Source organism: Anoplophora glabripennis, unplaced genomic scaffold (genome assembly GCF_000390285.2).
Source record: "Anoplophora glabripennis isolate ALB-LARVAE unplaced genomic scaffold, Agla_2.0 scaffold30, whole genome shotgun sequence".
NCBI classification, from domain to species: domain Eukaryota; kingdom Metazoa; phylum Arthropoda; class Insecta; order Coleoptera; family Cerambycidae; genus Anoplophora; species Anoplophora glabripennis.
The window spans coordinates 1,676,132-1,696,043 of NW_019416226.1; the positions used below are offsets into that span (position 1 = coordinate 1,676,132).

At 35.6% G+C, this 19,912-nt stretch overlaps 1 protein-coding gene across 1 annotated transcript in view; it reads left to right on the plus strand.

The window, feature by feature from the left end:
- The window catches only part of LOC108913147 (transducin-like enhancer protein 4), a 369,612-nt gene that overhangs the window by 251,199 nt on the left and 98,501 nt on the right, over nucleotides 1-19,912 (plus strand). Inside the window, exon 7 of the mRNA XM_018718638.2 lies at nucleotides 18,836-18,861. Coding sequence (XP_018574154.1) covers nucleotides 18,836-18,861 — 26 coding nt within the window. The remainder of the gene's footprint in view (nucleotides 1-18,835; nucleotides 18,862-19,912) is intronic.

Consider the following 19,912-nt stretch of genomic DNA (forward strand, 5'->3'; position numbering starts at 1 on the left):
AAGCAAATGTTTTCTTAATCATGAGCTTAAATATCGCGATATTCTAACAATATTAGGAATATTTAAGAAGTTTCAAACCTCAAGTGACAAACGAAAAGAATTATAGTATTTTATATACTTATTTAAATTTTTAGAATAATATTGACTTATAGTAATTAATAAATTAAAATTATATCAATGTACTGAGCATGCGCGTTAAAGATAATTTCATGTAAGCGAAATAGCCTCGCAACAGGATATCATTTAAGGAAAGTTTGGTTATGGTTAAGAGTACTTCTATAATAAACCACTTTAAGAAAAAGCACTCGATAAACGCGCTTACACAGCACAGCACCAAGAAAAACAATAAACATACTTAGTAAAACTAGAAAATGCCAAGATTAAACAGAAGAAGAGAAAATACGCTAATGATGACAGCGATGACATATCAACAAGATCTCACCTGAGTATTAGGCTAGTATTTCCGAGCATGCGCATTAGAAATAATAAAGCTAACGTTAAATTTTTATTTCATTTAAATTTAGGAATATGTAAAAATAAATTAATTTGAAGTTGTTCATTTCTATACTATCTATTTAAATAGTCAAGGGTCAGATCCGGTCTGTATAATTTCAACTATCACAATTTGTTCCGGGTTGCTTAAATATGTGACGTCACACTAAAAGTGTCTATTCGATTTCTCAACTCCTTTAAATTCTGCGGTCTGGTTACATACACTTTTGATTTCAAATGACTTCACAAGAAATTATCGAGGGGTGTAAGATCTGGGCTTCGAGGTTGCAACTCTATGGGTCCTCGTCTATCAATCCACCTCCCATTAAAACAGTTGTCAAAATACTTATTGGGCACTCTTCATTATATCTCCGTTACTGTTAAAGATAGACCCATCAATATCTACGTTACCGTATTCGTGAGACAACGTTCTATCCAAATCTATAGAAATATAGTGTTCCATATTAAAAAAAAAAAAAATCGTGCAGCGTTTTAGAATCACGCTGTAGAAAATGATGCACATAAAAGATTACAAAAACAAATTAAAATCGACCTGTCTCGGCATTTTTATATACCGGGTGCGGCATTTATCTTGAGACAAAATAATATCTCGGTTGGACTCGATTATTTTGAAAAAAGTTTCAGACAAAAATTGTAGACCGAATAATTATTATTTAATTAATTGTGTTTATTTCACTTTACCTCAAATAGTAAGTTACGATGAAACAGATGTTTTAATCTTCAGTTGCTGTGTCACTGTTGCTTTTATTAAGATTTTTAAGCGTGATTATGTTAAAAATTGTGTAGAAATTTTCCCATCATTTCGAGAATGTCGATGTTATATTGTCGCAGCTTGTTATTCACGGTTGGGAAAACGTAGAGATCGCGAGGTGTCAACCCTTAACGGCGTACCTACTTCATCAGTGCTCCTCGGTTGAAATGATCCACAGTCGACCGTCAAAGGACGTGATGCAACTACATCATTAAAAATTGAAAGAACGGACGCGAAAGTACACGTTACGATAACGGAAGCGTCCCAGCGAGCTCGAGTCGTCCCGTGAAGTGTTCTCGCCTCGATGGAAAAAAAAACGCATTGAGCGCTGTTTTTGGTTTGCCTGTCCCGAACCCCTTGAATTTTAATTCCGGAACTCTAAGTGAAGAGGCGAAGAGCTCTTTCACCGCGATAACTTAAGGCTCGCACAGTTAAAGCTAATTAGTTTGGTTCTAATTCCTTTTGGAATCAAATTTAGAGATTTAAGTTCACGTCAGATTAATATTTATCAAGATAAATTAATTAATCTGTAAGTGATATATTTATCTGTACAGGGTGATTCAGTCAGGATGTCATTAATTTTAACCAAAATCGAAAAAAAATACTCAGCCATACTTCGCAATAGGGAAAACAGCTGATTTCCTCAGTCGTCTTGAATTTTGCAATTTGTTTCAAAATCAAAGTGCAGCGGCACCCAACTTTATTAATAAAGTGCTATGGACGAATAAGTGAGTGTTTTTTTAGACGTAGCGAAACAGCTGATTTCCTAGTCGTGGTCTCGTCCAGTTTTGCAATTGCTTTCAAAATCAAAGATCAACGGACCTCAACTTTGTGAGTGAGTATTTTTTAGCCATATTTGTCATTTTTAATAGGTAGGTATCACACTACTCTCCGGAAAGCAATAAGTCACACAATAGGGTATGCGTACTACAAACTGAATAATTAATTGGACATAAATCAAAAACTCATCAATTATAACACATATTGAAAACTGTTTATTCGTTGTTAATGATCGAATGGTAGGTCAAGATTCATTCGTATTCTACTCATTTTCCCTATTTCCCCTTAAAATTAATGACATTATGACTGAATCACCCTGTATAATGTAATATGAAATATGTACATCTGAAATACGTGTGAAATGTCTTCTGGCTATGTGTCTTGCTGCCAGGAATTTTAATGATAGCCACATAACCTTTATTTTCTACTATCGTATTTAGTAATTTTCCTCTTCTATAAGTCCCGTAGATGCCTATTATCACAATAACGTGACTAATAAAACCGTTTGGAGAAACTAATACATATTTATATAAAACCACTTGAATAGTCTTTCCGATATCAATTGAAGAACCAAGAGGTTGACAGTATGTATCGGGTTCGGTCGCTGACGCAGCAACTCGGCATTGAAATATTTGAAAAACTTGTTCGCATATTTATTTAGTCATACCCATATACAGCACTGGTCGAACTAAACGTGGAGGTGGTAGAAATGTGTACGCCCAGTTGAAGAATGCGAGCGCGAGCAAACGAAATACAAACACAGCTGCATTAGGCCACTGGGCAATAAATCTCAGCCGTTTACAAGTGGTTGACAAATTGCCCAGCAGTGCAGTGCAGCAATGCGGAATTTGGTGTGATTCAGGTAATTTTAATTTATTATAGACACCTTCTATTAGTCATTCATGTTGCAATTGCGAAAGGGAGAAATAATATTACAACATGGCATTTTGGAGACCTTTTGAAACGGAACAAAACGAAATTTACCATCAATATAATAAAATTGTTAAAATATGTTGTTGGCTAAATGAACATATAAGAGAAATTTTCTACACATATACAAATTATTATAATTTTTTACCTTTAGCAGAAAACTTTTTTAGGGACGCCTATAACAGTCATTAAATTTTATTGCCAGGCGTTTTTTACATGTTCAACTGACTTCGGAAAGACTACACCTTCATTAATAAAAATTGTTTCGGCAAAATCTTAGACTGAACGATATTCAACTGATTTGCTTTTCAAATAGAGCGTCAGGTTTGGAACCTTTTTATATGAATATGTTCTTTAACATTCTATGTCTTTTTTAATTGGTCATAATATTGGAGGAGGCAGTAACATATTTTCGTATGTTTTTTTAATTTTCTCTTCAATACACCACTTTCTGAAATCGCTATCGGATACTTCGATACTTCAAGAGATAAATATTCTTCGTTACTTAAAAAACCAAATTCGCTTTACACTTGAATCGTAAAATAGTCTGCGTTCTGCGACCGCGTTTTGTCCACAATCACCGTACATCACTTGCACTAATCGTTAATGTCCACTCGATCACTACAATTTTACTCATGTTAGACTTACACCGAAACAGAAAAAATACATTAGATGCGATAAAATAATCAGTTTATCCTTCTCCAAAGGTCAATTTTTACCAATCGGCAGTGTATATTAAATAATTGAAGATTTTAAGGAAGTGGAAATTTTAGGCATTTAATAAAACGTTGAGTGGCCCTCAGCTTCAACTCTTTGCCGGGAATTCCGGTACTTATACGGTAATTTTTGCCTTTACGACGCTGTTAATTTTTATCGAAGGAACGCAATCGCTCCCCCTTCCCCCTCCCATTAAATCGTAATTGAATATCGTTTTTCCGGGGCAACGTTTAATGCCTACAATAAAAGCAATTAGGCGTCGTCGCCTGTTGAAAAATGCAACAGAACGCGAAAGCAATTTCAATTTATCGCGTAAAAAAACCGCACCGTCAACCCTTATCGCATAATATATTCCGTCTGATTTGGGGTTGGCCGCGGCAAACCAGCTTTTCCAGCAACTGGAGATGGGAATTCTGAAAATAATGTAAAACGCCCCTCGGTTGGTATTGGAAGCAGAGGCGGCGCCAAGAATATTTCCACGGGGCGCCATTAATTGTAAATTTGTCGAAGAAATTGTGTAAAATATTACTCTTATGTTTCAGGAATAATAAAATTAAAATAATCCTTAAAAACTATGACTGTTTGTAATTAGAAAAATAAATACATTAAAATTTGTACACAATAAATTATAAAAAAGCTTTATCCAACAGTTGTAGTCTTGTAAATGTTTTACAGTTAGGCCAAGCAAATCAAATTTTTACTCGAAAAAAGTCCTATCCGCGAGATTATTGTAAAATTGTCTAAAGGAACATCTCGTGAGTCAAAAACTTTTATTAGCTAACTTTTCTATTTAAACAAATAAGTGAGGAAACAGTTTTTTCACTTTGCAGGGAAAACCATCAATTTTATCGAAAAGTGACTCACAGACAGCTTGTAGGGAGTAAAATTATCTACAAAATGAGACTTGTTAAATTAAAATCGGTTAATAAACAAAAAAGGTATTGTAAAAAACAAGAAAAGTGCCGATTTTTTATTTTGTTTATAACTATCGCATTTATTGTTAAAATTTTATAAAACCTATGACAAGTTGAGGGTTTTGTCATACTTCAAAGGTGTGCCAAAAGTGGGCGCTGTAGGTGCAATAGTTTTCGCACAATTCTATTTGTTTATAACGGAGGCTCCAAAAGTTATGAACTTTAAGCCTCTGTACAGGCGTTAATTTTCAACCAAACATGATTCTGAAAGCGTCATTGTAATCTTAAAGACGTAATTAAGCAACCTATTAAAAAATATCATCGTTTTTTTGACATTAACATTCTCAAATTGTGCATTAAAAAAACGTGCGTTTTTCGCCTAGAAACAATTTGAATAAAATTGTTGCTATTTACGCTACCTCACCGAAAATAGATACAATGGATAGCTGGCAAAAAAATACAAATTTAAAAACAAAGCACCCTCTACGACCAACAGGAGCCAAGATAAGAATTTTAAAAAAAAAAGTCGTAGAGCAATTGTTTATATACTATAAGACTTGAATTTTTCGCAAAATAAAGTTTACGACGTAAACTACGATTTCCCGTGAATTGCATTGAAAAATGTAGAAAATTAACGACTCACGAGCTCTTTAAAGAGAAGGTACTTGCTAAGTAAACTGTCCGGCGGCCGGCGGCGTGGTGGTGGGGGAAGCTCGTCCAAGCGAGTCGCGCGCGCGAGAAAGGTGAAATCCAAAGTTCAAATTGATGCGCGCTGTAAAATTTGCAATATCTCGCCTTCCTTTCATCGTAGAAACTTCTTTTTTTTTAAACTGGGGTAGCTCGATGAAAAAATAACAATGGGCATATTTACAAATTCGTAGAATGGCTCTGAATCCCAGAAAAAATGCGAGTTTCTCTTTTATTTTCGCTAATTTTCCTGGTGTAAGTCGTTGGTTTTTAAGAATCAGAAAATTTGTTATTTTTCAACAACTACCCTTTACCTTTTCTGCAAAAATTGACCATATTTTGTCATTTGATCCGATTTGCGTATACGTTTTACAATTTTCCAGTAATTTATAAACATTTATTCACACATAGCAAATCATTTTTCATTTTTCTGAGTTTTGGCGTTTGACAAATTTATTGATGAATTCTAATACCCTTCCGGGTCCGCCGCTGTCCGGAAATCTCGGTCAGGTGTCGAGAAAGGGAGCAAATAAGTCGAACGACGGAATTTATAGGTAACTTTCCACTCGGCTTCGGCACGATATAAATTTTCTCACGCAAATTGTAACTTTTTCGCTCCTATCCAGACCTCAATAGTCTCATTCATAAATCATAATATCTGCAAGTCGAGAAAGAGTTTACGACTCGACTCCGCGGGTCAGAATTTATCTTGATTTTTATATTTCCACGGAGTTATGGCCCCGATAAAACGCGGTGTGGATTAATTTTAAGAATCTGCTAACGGCGCGCCCTGAAACATCATTAAGTGCAGTTCTGGAGGATAAGTTACTGCCTGAGGTTCATTGGCAACAATAAACTTGTTAAGATTCTAGAAAAATAGACCCGTTTTCTCAACAATTACTTCACAACAAGTTACAATTTAATGAGAAAGAAATACATTTATGATTAAAACGGGCTAAGTTGTATACATTTCTGTTTAACATGCATAATTCGTCATTATTTTGAGCAAATAAATACACTGACGGAAGTGTTACCGCTGACTAAACGTACTGAGAAAAAATGTTTCATTAAATACCTCATTTGAATACTACAACTATTGAACATTATTTTTTTAAGTGCAAACTTGTACTCAAATAAAAATTGTTGTGTGTTAAAATCGAATTTGATTAGGGATTTAAAGTTTTAAAAAATGCAGAAAGTTAACGTTCTTTGAAAATAAATTTTCAAATACCACGGAAGATTTGCCGGTCTTTTAATATTCGCATAACGTCAGAAAGCAGTGGTGTCACAAGGAACTGTAATTTCCAGGAAAGTACTATATTATTTATGAGTTTTCTCACTGTCGAATTTAAAATTTTGGCGTATTTCCTTAAATTTATGTTAAGGAGGTATATCGGCTTTACTCAAATGCACAGATGTACTTGAAATTTATATAGCGTATTACCCAATGCTCCCTTTGTGCATCACATTTTTTTAAATCTAGATTTTGAGATATTGTTGTTGAAAGTTGTTCATTTTAACATAGGTTTATATGGTGAAGATGGACGGTGCGGCTCTTTTTTGCCCAAAACAGAAAAAAATGTAGAAATTGTGAAACAAAACTTTTCCATAGATAGTATTATCTTAGTAGTAGTATTTTTGATGTGAAACTAATGTAAGTTTTGAACATAGTACAGCTATATTAATTAGAAACAGAAACCAATAATTGCATTTCTGTCTAACTTGAGGATTAATGTGGCAACGTCGCAATCAGCTGACAGCAAGGAGGCAGTACATTTGAAAGACTTGATAAAAATGAAATTGATTTCAAACATATACATTTTTCCTAAATCCCATGTACATTGTTATCAACAATAAATTATCCACAACAGATGATTTTTTTTAATGTTTTTAAAAAACTAGATTAATTAAAAAAGACTAGGAAGCTGTGATATATTTATTGGAATAAAAAATACAGTTGATAAATCCTTTTAATATATTTAATGGTTTATAAAAACATCGTAATCATTACCCAGCAATATTTAGGGTTACATAAAGTTTTCTTTACTTGATTAATATAATTAGTAATACTTGAGATAAAAGCATTTGTACGGAATAACAAAGGAACATAAATATTTCTCAGCAAACTTTATATCTAAAAAATTAGTTATAGTTGCAAAACTTTTGTAACATTACTAAAATAGAGATTAAAAACACGAACAGTGAGTAATAATGTAATTTCTATCACAGAACCTTCAAAATTGCATCCAACATTTTCTTTGACTTGGACGAGAGATGGGCGCGAGTGTCATTTCATTTCTTTAGAACTAAATTAACATAATTCTCGTTGTTTTACCAGTTCACATGATTTACGGATTTTAAATAAAGGATACAAATCTTCGCGAGGATAATACGATATATTTGCTATATATAATAATTATATTGTACATAGTTTACACACAATACATTTTTGAACGCGTACGCATCTTTACCCGAATTTGACGCGCAATATCTCCGATGTCCGAGGTCTGTAGGTTCGCAGTGTGTACAACTGCTAGTCAATTATTAGCGCTGTTGCCACATCTACATAGTCTTTATGCGTTCATTAAATATAATTTAAAACTACTTAAATATGATATTTTTATGTTGTTAATTAGTCAATATGTATGCTATGTGCATATGAGTAGATAGATTTCTTTGCTATATAGATAATGTTTATCGCAAATAATTTCAATAGAATTTAATTTTTTCAAATTAGCAGCGGGCTTTAGTCCCGTAAGAAAAGCATATGACTCCCCTGCGCTCCTCACTTCCCTCGGACCACGATATACCTCCTTAAGCGTTGGCTTTTATTTTAATTTTCAAATGGAGAGGACATCATTTACAAAACCGTAAATATGGAACGTTGTTTTTGTAAAAAAAAACATTCGAACGGACAGATGTCGAAAAGAACTGTATTAAAAAAAATGCAAAACCCATTTAATGAATACAGCTCCGGAGAAAACGAAGTAAAAAAAATGTATACGTTGTAGAAAGAAGCCGGAGTCGGTATCCTCGTTTCGATGTTAACGAGCAATCGTTAAAAGGCTGCTTTAGCTGTAGGCCACCTCGTTTTCATGTCTGGGCTGATTGCCCCGATCACAGAATGACATTTTAATAATTGGAAGAGAATCGACTGCGTTCAAGGCGATGCTTACGGAACGACAGCAATAAAATAACCACGAAACAGAAGCGAACGATTCGTTTAACGGGGCCTAGTTAGAGGGACGAACAACGAAATTGAACGCGATTCTAAAAACACAGGATCCCTACATGACACAGATTTTTTTTATAGCAAACAATTAAATTTGTAGTAATATTACTTCTACAAAATTATTAAGAGATTGAAGAGAATGAAAACGTTATTACTCAAATTAAGTTTCAAGAATTACAAAAAAAACTGAATTCTTTATTAAAAAATAATAATTTTTACAACACAGAACTTTCGCGTTCCAATTTCCGTGCTTGTAGTAAAGAAAAAATTAGTTTCTGTTCAATATCTGAAAGTAAGTAGTACTTTAACATTTTTTCTCAAGCAAATGAGATCATTTTAAGGTCAACCTTGATTTTTTAAATGGAAACCCATAATTTTTACTACAGTTTCGTATTCTGAGGGACAAAATACGTAACTTTTGTATGAAACATTTGTCTTGAAAAGGTTTCCTGTAATAAAAATCAAGGTTGACCTTGAAATAACCTTGATAACTGACTTAAGGTTAATTTTAAGGTCATGGTAATTGATCACTCCGAAATCTGACAACTTATGCTGGAAATATTTTTCACCATCCTGCTTATTTCTTGAGATATTAGCCTGAGAATTAAAATGGGACAGTAAAAGTATAGCGCACTCTGGAGAGAGAACGAAGCATGTTCAAAAAAAAAGTTTCATACAAGAGTTGCGTATTTTTTCTCGCAGAATACGAATCTGCAATAAAAAATACAGGTTTCCACTTAAAAATCATGGTTGACCTTAGAATGACCTTGATAATTGACTTCAAGGACAAATTCAAGGTCATCATAATTTGACCTACTCGAAACCTTCATGAAAGTCGAATTAAAAAACTATGCGGCTTGGTACAGTACATTAAAATGGGACACCCTGTATAATAATTAATAAAGATTAAATAACAATAAGCATATTTAATAAAAGAAGTACGTCGCCGGCTGTCGCGGCATGTCGGTGTCGACAGATCCGGAAACGTAGGGCCCTTAAGAACCCAGTCCGTTAAAATTCCAGCAAATAAATCTCCATCCATCCTCTCCGAATGCGGTTCCAGCGCTTCTTTCTGGCTGTCCCATTCAATCTTCCTCCCGCCCCGGCGGCTTGAACAGGGGGACGTTGGATTTCCCCGCGGAAGAGTGAGAGGGAGAGATAGAGACGAGGAGGCTCGAAGGCGCGTTCATATCCACACTGATCCAATTCCAACTCGAGATGACATATTATCCTGGATATACGCTTTTTCCCGCTGCTCTCGTATTTTTGTTTTATAAATCGATATGTACGGACGGGATAAAGTGTGAGGCGGCGCGTTCCGGAGCGCCTACTGCTTTATTTTGATTTTCTGAGCGCTCTTCGTCGGGCCGCGTCTCTCGGGGATACGCTTTCTTTCAACATTGTTATTTTATAAACTGCATTATTTATGTCGTCAAAACGGATGAGTCCCACACAAGGAAAAATAATAAAGCGGCTTTGTCTGCGCCTTCTTAAAATCGAAATATTAATCCACGTAGACATATCTAGTGACCTTGGTACTATTTGCGGAACATACATACATCATACATCATACATCATAAAAACATCTTTGGATAACAATAAAATTACAATTGAAAAGAACAAAAATATTAGCAAAACCATGAATTGTTTATTATACTTAAAATTTTCGCAATATCATTAGTGAAAATAATAAATAACAGTGGGCCAGGTGTCGAACCTTGAGTCACGCCTGATGTCTGATTAAATATATCATATTTGTAACCAAGGTACTGTACAAATGGAACACGATAAATATGTATACAATTTCAAAGGGTATAAAAGAGATTTACTGATATTCAAGCTTAGGTAACAGTACACAGGTAAACTAATTTCCAATTACCTATTACATTTATCAAAAATCAAAGTAACAGTATAAAATAATTGTTTGAATATTGAATATCTCGCCGCTACTGTTACTCGTTACTCCCCACTAGTCCCCACCACAGTGTGGCCAGAATTTCTTTGCTTGTAGGCACGTCACACTTCCCTACAATATGCTACAGATCCCCCTCCACGCGAGGCGGTTAAAATAACGTGTTTACGCGGGGAAGTTGAGGCCCACTTTCTCATGCCTCTAGTTTCTCTCTTTCTCTAGCTTACAGTTGCAGTGTCAGTTTCGCGATACCTGTATAACGTGTAGGTGTAAGTGATCATAGTACAAGGACTTTAAGGGCAAAGCGGGTATGAATTTAAAATAAATAACAAACAATTACCTTACAACAAAACGAAGTAAGACTAAATTTAACATAATGTAATTTTTTGGCTTTAAGGTGATTACAGCAAAATAGGGCAACCATTGAAGATTGAGGGAGAACGCCAGTTTGATCAAAATTTTATATAATGAAAATGTTCGTAAAAATCGATTGTTAATTAGCTGTTTAATTGATGTGACTATTACGTTGGACAAAGAAGAATTAGCTTTTTGAGGCCATAATGAAACGTAGATGTAGAGTCTTCAAATAGCGGAAAATTTATATTATATTTACAAAAATATTTAAATGCTTAATTAAGCGAAACCAGGAACTTACAGAACGTTGCGAAAAATTTAGCAACATTTTGGCAGGGCAGTCTAAAATAATCCAAAGCGAATTAATTTTTTTGTATTCATGAATATTTTAGTCCTCTAGTATCAAAACCCCTTAAATCCGTTTTTGATGAAGAATGAGATATACGCATCAAAATATTCCTATTAAAATAAAGAGTGTTTTTTTTTAGAACAGTTTAATAAAATAATCAAATAGTTGCGTAAATATTTCTATTTTTTTTATAAAATCTGAATGAAAACCTTTCTCGTGAATCAGTTTTTCGATAATATTGTAAACGCAACTAAAAATTTCTATATTCATTTTAGATAGATAGACACATATTTATTTGTGTTACTTACACAAAAAGTGTTTACACACTTCAAAAAGAATAATAGTAATAGTATAGAATCATTACGAAAAAAAAAATAGTAAAACATACAACACAGCACACATTTAGTCGTTTGAAATTGAGAATTTAAAAATGTTTTGCCTGCTGCGCTTTTTTTGTTCGCTTAGTAAAACAGCCACGGACCTCACCTATTCATAATATTACAAACCGCCACTGCAAGAGTTGACGTTTGAACACCTCCTATGATCGCTCTGCAGAGATCTTACAGCGGTGTCCGCCTTAGATTTGGACGTTTTGCCTCAAGATTTTGCCCATCTTTGAAATTTGCTCGACTCGTATAGTCAAACTTCTACGAAACTGCAATTTGGTGTGGTGTAGTTTTATGTTAGAGTTTCCCTGCTCGAAATTCGCAACGTTCGGAAAATTTGTCTTGTTTCCGAAATTCGATACCGGGGTGACTTGCGATTTTCGTTATTGGAGACAGCAGAAAATTTTGTTTTGTCTCGGATTTAATTTCTTTGACCCCATTCTATAGTTAACAACGCCGCCTATGTTACGGCACTTGCCGCCCCCCAGTAGCCATATTTCTCACTCAATTACTCCGATATCAGCAAAATCAATCTAATATTTTAAAGACATTGAAGACAACAAAAACAGTTGTATATTTCTTTCATCATTTTCTCTTTGCTTCCTCTTTCTCACTTACTAGGAATATTTGCAAACTCCCCAAACAAAAAACACTAGCAATTATCCCCGAGTTCAAAGCAGTTAGCGGCAGTTTCCGCCTCGACGACGCACCTCCCCGAAAACTAACCCCCGCGGGGACGTCGCGTCCGGCCCCCTTAAGGCCGCCGCCGCTCTTCCGCAGATTCGTCTGGCTGAACCGTCGCTCCCTAATTGAGAATTAAGTTACGGCAGCTTTGTAACTGCACAGAACTCCTAATTAATTTGGATTGTGACTCGAGAGCTTCGTTTTAATCTTCATCTTTATTACGCTCAGGTGCAGCAACTGTTGCTGTAAGATGCTCGCTTAATCCGGTTAGTGTTTTATTTCCCTGCCGCCGCCTCTCTGTGTGTTCCGGGAGGCTGTGTGTTCGAGTCGGGGACCGTTTCGCCTTACAATGTACTTACAAAGTGCAGCCAAACAACTTACTTAAAAACTTCCGACGTTTCGCCTGTTATTTATTCAGCAATTAGATTCAGTTTAATCTCGGCGCGGAACAAAGCGGAGAGCGGAGTGGTTCCGGGAAGGCGAGGCAGATGCGGCTGGAGGTATTTCTGGAATTTAACCGTGTTATTCTGCAGAGGGTCTTGTTTTATTGAACATTTTTCCACGGCAACAAACAATTTTAACGTATATGATTAGATTTCTTGTAGAAGTGTCGATATTGCAGGTGGTAGACAATGAAAAATGTCTTATAGAAAATATTTTCGATTATTGATGTGCTGTGAATGTACAATACGATTTTTAAAAACAAATATTATACAGGGTGTCCCATAAGTAATAGAGCTGGTTCTACATACTAAATATTATGATTTAACCAAACTTACCTTAGCTCAAAAGTTGGTACCTACTTAAAAAGATACAAGGTGTCACAGTAAAAAAATTGTTTTTATTATTTTTAAATAATCTTGACAAAATTGCAGATCATAATGTTGCAGCTATTTATTAAAGGTCGCCACTTAAAAAATAATTAAAAAAAAACGTTGATATAAATCAATCTTACCAAATATTTTTAATTAAGAAGAATTTTCACCTCTGAATAAAATCACTTTGAACTCAAATTAGAAAACATTTCACCTTTTCAGAGTAAAAATCGGTTTCCCATTTAATCCCTAGTAATTAACCTTCAAATGACCTTGAAAATAACCCTCAAGATCAAATCCAAGGACGTCAAGTGGGAGCCTGTGATGACAACAACTTTTGCAAAGGTTACATTCCTAATATCTCGCCACCCTTACGAGATACTAATCTAAAAATAAGATATATATTTGATCTTCAGATGACCTCTAGAGGTCTCTGTGATCATTGATCAAACGGTATCCAAACGTTTCCGTTCTTTCAAAAACCCAGGTTCCTGATTGAACATCGAAAGTTGATATTTAAATGACCTTGAAAATTACCATCAAAGTCGAATCCAAGGCCACAAAGTGGTGATTTCCTAAAACTTTCTTTACCATTTTATCCTAGATAGAAATATGCTTCCTGTTTGAACAACGAAATTTGACCTTTAAATGACCTTGAAAGTGATCACTAAGTTCGAATCCAAGGCCACAAAGCGGTGATTTCCTAAAATTTTCTTTACCATTTTATCCCAAATAGAAATGAAGGTTCCTGTTTGAACACCGACATTTAACCTTTAAATGACCTTGAAAATGACTATCAAGGTCGAATTCAAGGTCACAAAGCGGCAATTTCCTAAAAATTTGGTCTACCATTTTATCCTAAATGGAAATATTGGTTCCAGTTTGAATAACGAAACTTGACTTCAAATGACCTTGAAAATGACCACGAAGGTCGCATCCAATGTCAAAGTGGTGATTCCCTAAGACTAGTTTTTATTATTTTATCCTAGATAGAAAGGTAAAATTAAAAGGTATAAAATATTCTGTGAATTACTTGTATATTACAGCTTATTTGTATTTTGCAAAAAAATTGTTACATTTACAAAAAAATAAGAGATAAATAAATAAATGACTATATTGGAAATAAACAAACACTTTTCTCTCCCAGTTTGAAGGGTTATAACCTATTTATTTACAACATAAAACATAATAAAACATTTTGAAAAAAATTGCAAATTTAAAAATATAATTGAGACATAGGTAAATACAGGGCTTTTACAGTTACAATTCAAAATTCTCTGCAGATCTACACGATTTAATTGTCATGTTTTTTTTCTGATTTGATGCAGTACTGTTTAATAACGTCTATTCGTAATTTGAGAAAAACCGTACGTCTGGATGACCTTTCCTTCCCTAAAATTACCCGGGACGAAACTCCGCGAAACCCCTCGCATAAACAAATAAATTTTAACGTTTACACCGACAATTTCCCGACCGTACGAGTGTTAATCAAATTTTTAGGAATCATAAAGCGGCGATAAAGTCGGTCCGTTCCGGACGAAACGGGCAGACATTCTCTTTTATCGGCGCCGTTTATGGGTCAAATTTGTTACATTAAATTTAATAAAAGCCCTGCTTTTTATGGACCGTGCCGAGATACGACTCTCACAGTTACAATGACAATAACGTCTTCCGAACGGTTATATCCGCTAAAACTGAACGGGAAACGGTCGCAGGGACGTAACAGATTTTATAAATCTGAAGCTCGGAGCGAAATACGATATGTTGTCTCCGGGAACAACATTACTGTCGGAAGCGTTTTATATACCGACTAGAGCGAAAAATCACGCCTGTTTCGAATGTTGGCTGGTAATCACAACCGTCTAACTGAGCCAACAGTGTTCAAAGACTTGGAGATCTCTTTCGAAACCCATCACCAAAATTGTTAAAGAAGTCTAAACGTTGATCAATGCATTCTCAACGTAGGGGATGATGCTCAATGATCTCAAACTGGAGACTTTCGCCACCCTTCTAATTCAACAAGCGGGATCCAGTCAGCTGAATCTTCCGGAGCCACCGAATACCTTGTTCGAACGTCGGCTGAGGGTTATTAGGACTGAAAGATAGCCAAATCCTAAACAGTACAAAAACAGTTAACAGACAATTGATTATTCCAATTCGTTAGATTCAAAAGTTGAGTGAAAAAGTTTAAAAGCTTGACGAAACATTAAGAGCACGATCGTTGTATCTGCGTCGACAGAATAGTAATCCTGCAAGCTCTGTGTAGACACTTCCTTTTACCAATACTTCAAGAATTGTTCGGACATGTGGACGGTCGCGATGAAGCCACAAACTACCGGCTAATCTCCCGTATCGGTCCTTGCCCACCCGTCCGTAATCTTTAAGAAGAACGGGTCCGCATTCGCCCGCCGATTTAGTTCTTCGCTTTCGTTCCGCAACGCCGAACATCCTCAAAGGAAAGAAGAGAGAGACTTTCAGAATCGACGGAGTGTCTGTAATGGAGAACCCTGCCTAACTACCGTTCACAAACGTCCCCTAGGCGGCACCTTCCGACGTAAATAAATTATTTTTATGCGAAATCCGTACGGCGGCGGGCGGACGCCTTATCTCGCCCTTTGATGTCGCGCTGGGGCCCTAGAAATGTAAATTTGCCAACTTTTCACCCCGACGGCTTCTCCCCTTCGAGTTTGCTTATTAAAAGCGGTTGACACTCGCAAATTACGGCCGACTGTAAATGGATTTGTCCCCGGCACTGCGCAGGTAGGATTTGGATAAACAGTAATTTAATTACAATTGGGCGGAGAAGCCGAACGCGAAGAAAAGGTTTTTTTTTCAGTCGTCATGAAGAAAATGGAATAAACAGCGCGCGAATATTTTAGATCTTGCAACATAAACGCTGTGGAATAAACAGCGTATATAATTTTTCGTATTCAGTATACATCAAATTGCATAAAAATACATTCAAAACTACGTCAAAATACATATAAAATTAAATTTTGAAATACGTTGAAAATCTCAAAATAGTTCGAAAATCTCAGTGTTCATGATATTTCGAGGTTTTAGAAAAATTTCATGATATTTTAATGTAATTAGGGCATAGAAAATGTGGGACAACAACTGACGCCCTTCGCTTCATCACCGTTAACCCGCACTATCTCACTTCACATGCACTGTAGGTTGCCTATAATTCATGTATTTGTAATACATATATATTACAGTGGCGGCGTATACAAGTATTAAAGTGTATTTTAAAAAACTAACTCGACTATTTAATAAAAAAAAAATCAGATTTGTATTCAGGAAAACACGTAAGTAGATAAGCTATAGGCGTACGGTGACAAAATCCCATGTATTTTCTTATGAAGGTCCATCTTGGTCATTTTGACCAATTTTACCCCCATTCCTCCAGCTTCTCCCTTCCCCCTCCCCTTCCCCGCCCAGCCAATCAGAGCGCAGTATTGCGTCATTCTTATCCGGTATTGCATCATGCAAGGTCAATGACCTTCAAACACTAATCTGATATATTATTTCCTTTATAATTGTAGTGTTAGCAAAATTGCAACTTGGTAGCCTATTTCCTTTAATACTGCTACTTTGACATAAACTTTAACCTGATATATTATTTCCTTTATAATTGCAATGTTAAAGGAAATAGACTATCAAGTTGCAATTTTGCTAATACTGCAATTATAAAGGAAACAAGATATCAGGTTACAGTTTATGCCAGGTTTATGCCAGCATGGCAGTATTACAGGAAATAGACTATCAAGTTGCAATTTTGCTAACACTGCAATTATAAAGGAAATAATATATCAGGTTACTGTTTGAAGGTCATTGACCTTGAATAATGGAATAGCGGATAAGAATGACGCAATGCTGTTTTAAATGTTAAATTTACCGCCATTTTCCCGCCAAATGCTGCGCTCTGATTGGCTGGGCGGAGAAGGGGAAGGGAAAAAGTGGAGGAGTGGGGGTAAAATTGGTCAAAAATGACCAGGATGAATCTTCATAAGAAAATACATGGGATTTTGTTTCCGTACGCCTATAGCCTATCTGCTCACGTACCATTACCCCTAAAAAACTGACCCCCCCACTTAGAGTTATACCCTGTATAATAAGATATTTCGAAGTTTTTAAAATTTACGAACTTTTGCAAATGAAAATGTGATGCATTTTGCCATTCTTTATATATACTGGTGATATTAAATTTTATTAAATTTTTTAATTATTAATGCATATTCTTGATAGCCTCCCGCGCCACATTTAAAAAATATCGCGCCCCGTCCTGTTCCCGGAGCGAGCAGGGAAGGACGGGCGCGTCGAGCACTTATCCGTATTTATAATTCAGGATCCCGGGGCTTAGTGCATTTTAATTTCGCGAACTTTGCCGTCTATTTTCGCCGCAACGCCGGCGAGCCGAGCAAAAAGAAGGAGCGCCCTCAGCCATGCATTTTCCATGTCACGTAGTTTTTGTACAAATCACAAAAGCACGGATCCGACAAGCGCCCAGATGCAGCAACGAACGCCATAAAAACGGCGCTGCTTTTTCTACAGAGTGGTGCGGCCGCAGCGAGAGGGAGATGTATTGCCGCATGCAGAATTTTGTGATTGATTATACGGAAGTAGGTCGAAGTTCACAGAAATAGCAGACGTTTATTTTGAAAGAAGCTATGCATTAATATTACGTGTTTAAATATATATATTCTTCTAAACTATTGCTTTTCTCTTAGTGTTATATATATATTTTAAAAATTATATTTGTCGAGTTGTTTGCATTACGTCCTATATTATAGATTCAAATCTAGTCGTTACTTATTACGTGTGGAGTATCCCAGGGTTCTGATCTGGGCCCCCTTCTCTTTGTTACTTTTATTAACGACATATCTTAATGGCCACAAATTAATATATGTAGTGACTTGAAACTTTTCTGTGGTAATTGTTGATGACTGTTTTCATCTTCAGAACCAGTTAAATGGTGGTAAAATGGCTAAATCGTAAGTCTAAATACATAAGTCGTCTTTATGCGCAAAATAAATTCCATTCTATTTAACTATGACATTGAATTCGACATTTTAACACAGCTTTGTGCTCTTTGCAAGATATAGGAGCTTGCTTTGATGGTAAATTGACTTTCTCAAATCACTTGGTCTCTTCAAGTCTCAAGAATGTGATAAGACATTATCATGACTTACGTGATCATGCACTATTAAAATATTTTATGCATATGGCCGCTCTAAGATTGAAATTATACTCTGATTTTGATTATTTTACAAAGTGTTTAGATAAAGTTAACCGACTTTGTGCGGGAAAAGTTCTTAATTTAGACAACTAGATTTTTTACAGTAGAACTGCTAGTCCTCGTACATATTGGAAAATGTATTTTATTTTGTTTTGGAAAATCTATTTTATTATGAAAACATACTTTATTTACTGTAAGTTTTGATATAATGGCTGCCCAATATATTGCTACATCAGGGGTTCCGCAGGGGTCAAACTTGGGACCACTCTTATTTATTTGACACATCAATGATTTAAGTGATGTAATAAATTACTAAGAATGTTATTATATGCCCATTTTAAAATGAAAGTAATAATGGAGACATATAAACCAGAAGGTGACATTTTCACCCATGTTTCCATCTCCACCCTGTACCTACATATCCGACAAGCTCGCAGATGTAGCCGCCGCTGCGAAAACACCGACACGTTTTGTACATTTTGTCTCAATTGTTTTCGTCTCGATTGTTCCATGTCGCCGCCGCCGATTGGCCTGATGCTGCTCGTTGAATGCCGTTTCCATGGACGCTGCAGGTATCAACTCCGCTGAAGAGAGACACGTAAGTACCCATTGAATACGTAATTTCATTATGTTTTGCTTTTTGCGCCGCGTTTTTTTTTCCGCCCGCATCTGCCCCCATTTGCCGATCGGGGGTGGGCGCACGAAGCGGGGATGCCCAATCAAGTAGGAGCTGGATACAATTTATTCTAACGCTACATACTGTTGTATATATTTTTGACTGTTGAATATAATTATTAATACACATTTTTATATTTTTGTTGCAATTTGTACCTAATACCTATTTAATCTATTTTTAGTCCGGTCAAATTAGTCATAAAAATAGTGGTCAAATAACGAAAATTCCGACAGAGCTAAATTTTGGTAAAAAGTGTCAAAAGTCCCCATCGATCCCATGTGTGCTAAAAAAGTTATTCGGGGTCAAAGGTCATAATTTGAGGTTTTTTGTTTTTTTTTTCGAAAACTAAGTTTTATCAAAAAAGTAGCTCAGGCAAAAATTATAGATCTTAAAATTATATACAAAAATGGTTCTTATACTTTTATTTTTAAGAATTACCATTCCTGAGATATCGCGATTCTAAAAGTAGAAGGAGTCACGTTATACATGATATGCACATATGCCAAGGAATATACATAGTCAGGCACTTAATACAAGTAAAAATGCCTATTTGTGTCTCTTATATGTATAAACTATACTATTCTGAGAATATACACTCAAAAGAAACTCAGTCCCTTAGTCAATCCCCTCTACCCGCATAGCCTTGAATAACATCTGGCTACTATATTGTAAAAACTTTTGTAAAAAATACACGAAACAAGAAACAAGTACAACTATCTTGTCTTCCTCCAACATCGGCTTCTGCTAATCAACACTTGTATCGAGTTCAGACATGGCTAGTCAATCAACTGAACCCAGAAGACTGGGGTTGGAAATTAACAGATAATACTTTGGAACCGATTCAAACTTTACTCCCACCTGCTCCGAAAAAACACCTAAACACTATTTTTTGCAATTGCATAAAAGGTTGTAGTACTAAATGTGGCTGTAGAAGAGTAGGGTTACTGTGTTCTCCAGCGTGTACTAATTGCCA